Here is an 8,351-nt window from a genome sequence, read left to right as displayed (position 1 = left end):
TGATTTCCACAAACTGCATTTATTTGGGGATAATTGGCCAAAGAAATCATTTGGGTTGGTTTTTATCTCTGTGATTCTTCCCTGGAACCATCCACAAAGAGCACCGTCCAAGCAGAGGGTCTGACCTGATGGGATGCTTGCGGCCTCTGGGGCAGCTCAGTCAGGGTCCCCAGGGCCAGTGTCCCGCTCCAGAGGGACCAAGTCCATGCTCCCCCTAATCAGGGCCTGTTCCTCCAGAGCTGTCCCATCTCTCTGCCAAGCTTCAAGCCCTCCATCTTCAGCCCTTTGCCCAAGCAATGAGGCCGGGGGAGGACTTGGAGGGCAGGGGGTCTGACATGGACTCAGGACACAAGGAAGAGAGAGTCTGTGCCACGGCCAAGGGCAAAGGGAACTCCCCCTTCTTTTCAAAAAGCTTGCTCTGTCCTTGGCATTCCCCCATCTGACTTTTTGTCAGATGGGCTAGTTGGTGCTGACCTCAGAGAAGGCCAAACTGGGTGCTGTGGGGAGAGAGAAACAAAGCACATTTGTAAGAAGCATTTCAATCATAATAGTTACCATTTATTGAGCTCTTTCCATCTGTCTGGCCCAATTCTGAATTTCACATGCACTGTCTCATTTGATCCTTACCACCCGAGAGATAGGTTTTATTATTCCCATTAAGGATTAAGAAACTGAAGTTCAGAGAAGCTAAGTTACCTGCCTAAGACTGAGCTAGCTTCTAAGTCAAGGTAAAGATTTGGACCCTGGTGTGTCCAACTCCAAAGCCTGTGATCTTAACCATTGTGCTATACAGCCTCAGAAAGGGGACACGGCGCGGTGCCCCCTTCATTTAAGTAAATTTAATCAAGAAGCAAAGGTTCTTTGTTACCCTGCTCTCTTTCAGATAACACCTCCCTACCTGAGGTCTCAAACAAGTGGTACGCAGGCCAGAATTCACCCACGGGCTTGTTTAATTTGGTACATAGTGTTTTAAAATAACTTGACAACCCCTGAAGGGCTTTGAGCTTGTGGCCCTGTCCTCTCATCACACTCGCTGTAGTGAAACCGTTTCAAGGGGACAGGGCTGCCATTTTCTGCAAAGTTTAAACCGCAAGCACCTGGCAGTGAACATGGGGAAGCTGGCTTTGAAACTGGCTTTCCCTCCTCCATCATCTCTGCCCCGCAGACTATCTGCAGACAGTACCACCCAGGTGGCTGACACACTCCGCAGCAGCCGCTGTGCAGCTGTATCAGCAGGTCTCTAAGATGAGGCTCTGGCCGTCACTGTAGCACCACATGGCTATAACAGGAGAAGGATGGGGGAGGGGAATGACTATATTCAACTTCAGAGGGGAGCTTATGTTTCCCTTGGTGGAGCCAGGCCAGGGCTCTGATCTCACACTTCCCTGGCAGAACCTTTCTCTGCTGTAATTATCTGGAAGTTCATGTGTCCTTAGTGCTGGTGTGACAGGAACAAACACAAGCCATCATCCTATAAACAGAGGAGGCCAGCCTTCCTGAACCCAGCAGAACACGGCTCCCTCCATGGCTGGGGTGCCTAACGTTAGTCTACAGATAGCATCATATCTCTCGCCAGCTCAGTCCTTTTGTCCTTACCCCTACTCACTACACAGCAAGTGTCTTTTTTAGGTGCTGGACTTCCCTGGACAGTTGAGCAAAGAGAAAGTAGGAATCAGACTCTGTATTATTACATGAAATTCAGCATGAAGTCTTGCCGGCAATTAGATGATGTCAAGGTATAATAAGTCACAGAATTTAAAAATCTAAGAGTTGGAAGGCACCTTTTGAAAGGAAGGAAAACCATCCCTTGTGACACGATGCTTGTGCAAGGATCTTACAGCCCCCTCGTTACTATGCTAAGATCAATCCTTTCCAGCCCTAGAGATGCTCATAATACTCGAAACTGGGTACAAGGACAAGTTTGATATGACTTTTCTATCCAGCAGAGCTTCAGCTTCTCACCCTTTCCTACTACCTAGAAGAATCTCTGCCCTCAGCAGAGTGGCCTCCCCAGGGGACCTAGCAATGTGCATCCCCCATGAGTTTGCCATATCCTTCCCAGCTCCTTTTCCTGCCTCCAGATGCCTGGCTTGGCTGGACCCAGAATATTCCTCACCATGGTCATGTAGGTGGCCTCTGACTTCCCACTTGATTCTTCATCAGTCACCTCTTGCATGGTTATTGAGGAGTAGATATGTTTCTAGAGGGGAGAAAATCATGTAAATATTCCTAAAACTCAACAAGTCTTACACGCCAGAGAAAAGGTTATCTACCACTCTTCAAGGGGACAGGGGTTCTCGAGGGTATCAACCACAAAAATCAGTAGGTCAGAGGGTTACTAAGAGCTAGAGAATTATCATAGGTCACGATAATCCAGTCCTCAGACTTCCTGGAAATTAAGAAAATTAGCTCATCAGCAAAGAGCACTATCTTAAGAACCAAATTCTTTGGTTCAAAAGTCAAACATCTGGGACTTCACTGGCGGTCCAGTGGTTAAGACTGCACGCTCCTAATGCAGGGGGCACGGGTTCGCTCCCTGGTCAGGGAACTAAGATCCCACGTGCTGCATGCCGTGGCCAAAAAAAAAAAAATCAAACATCTTTGTTTGGATGGGCATTGAGGTAGCAGCAGAAAATTCTTATCTTGCCAAATTATTTGTACTTTGTGATTATTTCCTCCTAATTAGAGTCATGGCAGGATGGCATTCATCAGCAGCTAACTGTCATCATCTCTTCCAGAGGGCTTATATGCCAGCAACAGCCCTCACTGAACTTCACATCTGTGAGGTCAGAGGTAATTTGTGATTCCCATTCCTGTCACTATTTGGAGAAGTGATATCATCCACTGACAAAGTCTTGGACTTCTGGAGTCCCCTGCACTATGTTGTGAGAAAACCCTACTCTTGGGTCACAAACAGCCCAAAAGATGGAAAGGTAAATATGATAAGAGGAGTTTTTCAAAGGAAAGAAAGAGAGAGAGAGAGAAAGAAAGAGAGAGGGAGGGAGGGAGGGAGGGAGGGAAGAAGGAAGGAAGGAAGGGGGGAAGAAAGGAGGGAGGGAGGGGGAAAAAGGGAAGGAGGAGGGAAGAAAAGAAAGAACAAAAGGGGAAAAAAAGAGTTCAAGGAAACTAATCCATTTCTCAGTCCCTGGTAGCAATTATTTATCACAACTAATATGGTTGAAAAAGTTCTAGATCCTCTCTTTCTAAAGGTTCCCGAATATTTAATCTGAACAATTAACTCCTTCACTTAACTCTGGAATGGATCGTAATCATCCTTTATATTGATACCGTGCCTCATAGATTACAAAGCACTTGCCTATCATCATGTTATTTGAACCTTACAACGGGGCAAATATGTTTGTCCTTAAACTCATTTTACTGATGAGAAAACTGAGGCTCAGGGAGGTGGCAGAGCTGGGCTTGAACTGGGACTTTCCCAGGGCCCTCCAAGGGGCCTGAACTGGGCTGCTGGGCTGGCCCTGTCCGCCCCACGCCACTCACTCTCCCAGGGACTCATTGCAGTGATGGAGATTTCCTGAGCCGCTGCTCTGTGCCAGGCACTGGATGCGCTGAGACATAACGATGAGTGAGACACAGTTCACACCACCTGGATCCTGGAGCAGCCTCCACCTTGCCCTCACTGAGCACAGCAGCAAAATGGCAGAGTTCTTCTCTTACCTCTGGATTTGCCTTCTTTGTGTTCTCCAGGTTTTTGACCAAGCTCGTGGAAGTTACTGAACTGCAAAGGCATGAAAAGCATGTGGAATTACCCAACCAGCACTGTATATCCAAGGGTGACAACATGAGACCACACAGAGTTTTATGAAGAGAGAGACCCCAGGTTAGGAACTACTCCCAGACACCTACAGCCCACACTACCCAGCTCCGCTTGAGATCTGAGAGATGCATGTCTTTCACCGAGAGCAGAAAGGCATCTGGAGATAGTTTAGGCTGAACGACAGCTTCAACCTCTCTATTGTCACACTAACAAGTTTTCTGCCCATAACAATTTTAAGTGAATTAATAGAGAGGGGCCATGGGATTCGATTTTAACATTTCCGAGGACTGGGGAGATGGAGCTGAGCCAGCAGGGAGCAGCAGAAGCTCAGCGAGACACGGGTTCAAAGGCTTCCAGCTTCTTTCTTCCAGGGAGGAGGCCAAGCAGAATTATCCCCTCAAACACCCAGGGCTGGGAGCTCCGGCCCCTTCCCTGCCCTTGGCCTTTGATCGCTCGACCATCTGTCTTCTGCATTTGCCACTAAATAGGCTTCCTTTTTTTCCTATTTTGGCCTAAGATGGAGCGAAAAAAGAAAAATAACAACAACAACCAGGGTTAAAGCTAGAAAGGAATGTATATATATTTTTTTGTCTCAGAGTAGAAATATTTTAATCATATTTTCTGATTATAAAGTTGTATGCTCTGATTGTAAAATAACTCAAATAATACAGAAATGTAGACAGTCTGAAGTTGAAGCTCCAAACCCCCTACCCTCCTAGGACCCACGTTTTCTTTTATCCCAAATAGCACTATTAATATTTTAGAATTATCCTTCCAAACCTCTCTCAATGCAAGCATAAGTATACTCACACGAAATATATTTAGTATATATGCTGCTGAAGAGAGAATTACATAATATGCTTTTTGATTAAAATGAGATCATACTATATATTGTATAATACTACTCCTCGGACATCTTTCTCCATCATTACATACAGAGCCATGCGGTATTTCATTGAATGGAATACCAATTCATTGAATCATTACCTTTCTGACAGGCACTGAGAATTATTTCAGTTTTTTTTTTTTTTTTTTTTTTTTACGATACGTGTGCCTCTCACTGTTGTGGCCTCTCCCGTTGCGGAGCACAGGCTCCGGTCCCGCAGGCTCAGCGGCCATGGCTCACGGGCCCAGCCGCTTCGCGGCATGTGGGATCTTCCCGGACCGGGGCATGAACCCGTGTCCCCTGCATTGGCAGGCGGACTCTCAACCACTGTGCCACCAGGGAAGCCCTGATTTCAGTTTTTAATTATAATCTTTGCTACAGCAACCACGTTTATGCACAAGTCTCGGCACATCCGTCCGACTATTTCTTTAGAATAAACTAGTAGACAGACATGGGAATGCTGCTCTTCATTTTGAGGGAAACTGAGGCCCAGAGCAGGGAAGTGAGCTGATAGGGAAAGCCAGGTTGTCTAACTCTCGGTTCAGTGCTGTCCACATGCCCAAAGCAAAGACCTTCAAGTTCAAAACCAAGTCAGAGAGCCCCTGGGGAGTCAAGTGCAAACCTAGCAGGCAGCAGAAGTTTCTGGGTAATACATGTCCCATGGGGAAAGGAGTCCCAAAAGTGAGCACTACTCAGTCTTAATGGGGGTTCTTGCCCATTGACACTATTTCAAAAAGAGAGTCAATTTGCCCTAGCAACATAGTTCATCCATAGTTGGATAAACGGAAGGATATGAGCCTGCCAACAGCCGGTGAAACACCAGTGCCCGTGCCCAGAGCATCGGTGCATTTCTGAGGTACTGGTAGAATTTCAAGCCTTTAAAAACACATTTCAACAATAAATAATTTAGGACCTGAGGCCATTCATTCAAAAGTAGCTTCTCATAATTAAAATGTGGTCCTTCAGACAAAGCCACTGACAACCCTCAAAGTCTGAGCTTCTCTACGAAGTACATACATACTGTGGGCAATTCAAAAATCGTTTCGGGCATTGAATAGCACCATTACGGCTCTTGCATAAGATTTACACTCTTAATTGTGCTCTACTTGGACCAACATTTGTAAGTCTGTGTAATCTTTGTAAAATGAGGATGGTGTGGGAATGTGCAAGGCCTTTCAGGATAACAGTGAGCAAAGCGGGGGGGGGGGTCACTATACGATGACGTCTGATGTGGTAACCACAGATGATTCTGGTTTAAAACACCCCCTTCTGTGAAAATGGCACACTTAGAGCCTTATCACTCTCTTCCACTTCAGGCTAGACGCATCTCCAGCCCCCCAGCCCAAGAGATGGGAGCAGCCCTGTACCTCGTATTCCCATAGGTCCTCTTCACAATCAATATCAGAACCGGAAGCAGCAGGATAGTGGCGCAGATAACTCCCACAATGATCACCAGCTGATTACCGCCCAGGATCTCAGGTCTGAGGGTTACTGAGGTCACCAATGCTTGGGGAAGGAGACAAGTAATGACAGGGCCTCAATAATCCAGAAAAGAGCTGGGAGCCTCACCAGTTCTAGACCAAGTAGCAACAGCCACGTCAGAAGTGGGAGGAGAAGGTCAGACTCCACTCCATGTTGAAACACTAGGACTCCAGCTGTCCCCATTAGATTGAGAACCAAAGTCCGCTGACACACACACACCCCCGCCCCCGCTTACCATTAAAATGTAGACTAAGGTCGGTGGGAAAAGAGAATATCACCTCACCTACAGTAGAGTTTCCTTTCACGTTAATAATTCTGTCTTAAAATGTGGTTTACCAAATGACAGAAATAACAGACATGTTAGAGCCTGCTCTACAACACTCAGCCCCATAGTCATGATACAAAGTAAAGCACTTCCACCCTTATGGCGCCCTTCACTCATTTCTTCAGTTCACTCTGAACATACACATCAAAACCTCCTGGGTGCCAGATATCACTAGGCACAGAAGATACAAAGACAAATAGTGCGTGGTCTCTGCCTTCAAGGAGAGAGACAATGTAAACAGAAAACCACAGACTGCTTATAGATGCTTTGAGAGCTGTCCATATAGAGTACAGAGCAGCATAGAGAAAAGGGTACCCAATTCTATGGGAGCAGAACCTGAGAATTTGTCAGCAAAAGTTTAAGAGTTTAAGTTGAGTCTTAAAGGAAACATCAAGGTTTTTTTGGAAAACAGTATGGGGAAGGATGGTAGGGACCTTATACCCAAGGTCTGGAGCTCTTAGGTGCTTTTTTTGTTTGTTTGTTTTGTGGTACGCGGGCCTCTCACTGTTGTGGCCTCTCCCGTTGCGGAGCAACAGGCTCCGGACGCGCAGGCTCAGCGGCCATGGCTCGCGGGCCCAGCTGCTCCGTGGCATGTGGGATCTTCCCGGATCGGGGCACGAACCCGTGCCCCCTGCGTCGGCAGGCGGACTCTCAACCACTGTGCCACCAGGGAGGCCCTCTTAGGTGCTTTTAGGTGACAGGATGGTGCTTTTAGAAACTAGCAAGAGTTCCATGGGTCTGGTTCAAAGGTTGTGTTTGTCAGTGTGGTGGGGAATGAGGCTGGATGAATAACAGGAGCTAAGTCATGCAGGACCTTGATTATCTCAATGAGGAGTTTGGATTTTTTTCCTTGGCGATGGAGAAGACATTGAGAGATTATAAGCAGTGGAGATTTGTTACTGAGAAAGATGGCACTCAGAGCTGCATGAAGAATGAGGGGTAGTGACTGAGAATGAAAGCAGAGACTTGTTAGAGGCCTACAGTCCAAGACGGGGATGAGACAGCCAGAATAAGGCGGTGGTGACAGATGGGAGAGGAGGCAGATCCAGTCAGTAGTAGACAGCCATAAAAAGGAACGAAACTGAATTATCTGTAATGAGGTGGATGGACCTAGAGTCTGTCATACAGAGTGAAGTAAGTCAGAAAGAGAAAAAGCAAATACGGGTTGCTAACGCACATATATGGAATCTAAAAAAAAAGGTATGATGAACCTAGCGGCAGGGCAGAAATAAAGACGCAGACATAGGGAACAGATTTGAAGACACCGTGGAGGAAGGGGAAGCTGAGATGAAGTGAGAGAGTAGCATCAACATATATACACTACCAAATGTAAAATGCGTGGCTAGTGGGAAGCTGCTGCATAGCACAGGGAGATCAGCTCAATGCTTTGTGACGACCTAGAGGGGTGGGATAGGGAGGGTGGGAGGGAGGATCAAGAGGGAGGGGATATGCGGATATATGTATACACATAGCTGATTCAATTTGTTGTACAGCAGAAACTAACGCAACATTGTAAAGCAGTTATACTCCAATAAAGATATATATATTTTTAAAGTCAGTAGTAGAAATGACAGGACTTGTCAACTTGTTAGACTGGGGGTCGTGGGAAAGGGAAGAATCAAGTACAGCTCCCAGGCATCCAGTTGGATAACTGTGTAGATGGTGGTGACATTAACTGAGGTTGAAGAGATGGGCTGGGGAGAGGTGAGAGGGGTAGGTTTGGATATGTTGTATTTGAGTATTTGTGGAATATTTGGGTGGAGCTCATATAATACATAGAGATAGATAGATAGATAGGCAGACAGATAAAGTTGTATCTAACATAGAATATATTGAATGTATATAGAACATGGTGTTCAATACTACTGAGGTAGAGAAGG

General features: G+C 46.3%; 1 protein-coding gene across 3 annotated transcripts in view; it reads right to left on the bottom strand.

Moving 5' to 3' along the window:
• The window catches only part of JAML (junction adhesion molecule like), a 42,552-nt gene continuing 34,201 nt past the window's right edge, over window positions 1–8,351 (bottom strand). For all 3 annotated transcript variants that reach the window (XM_027082183.1, XM_027082181.1, XM_027082184.1), the window contains 4 exons: window positions 6,032–6,170; window positions 3,679–3,739; window positions 2,117–2,200; window positions 1–497 (listed from right to left, as the gene is read on the bottom strand). In XM_027082183.1, coding sequence (XP_026937984.1) covers window positions 405–497; window positions 2,117–2,200; window positions 3,679–3,739; window positions 6,032–6,170 — 377 coding nt within the window. In that variant the 3' untranslated portion in view covers window positions 1–404. The remainder of the gene's footprint in view (window positions 498–2,116; window positions 2,201–3,678; window positions 3,740–6,031; window positions 6,171–8,351) is intronic.

The sequence above is a fragment of the Aethalodelphis obliquidens genome, unplaced genomic scaffold (assembly GCF_003676395.1).
Source record: "Aethalodelphis obliquidens isolate GAN/ISIS:26980383/991018 unplaced genomic scaffold, ASM367639v1 scaffold46, whole genome shotgun sequence".
NCBI classification, from domain to species: Eukaryota; Metazoa; Chordata; class Mammalia; order Artiodactyla; family Delphinidae; genus Aethalodelphis; species Aethalodelphis obliquidens.
Note: the sequence above shows the minus strand (reverse complement) of the source record. Positions and strands in the feature narration are given on the sequence as shown.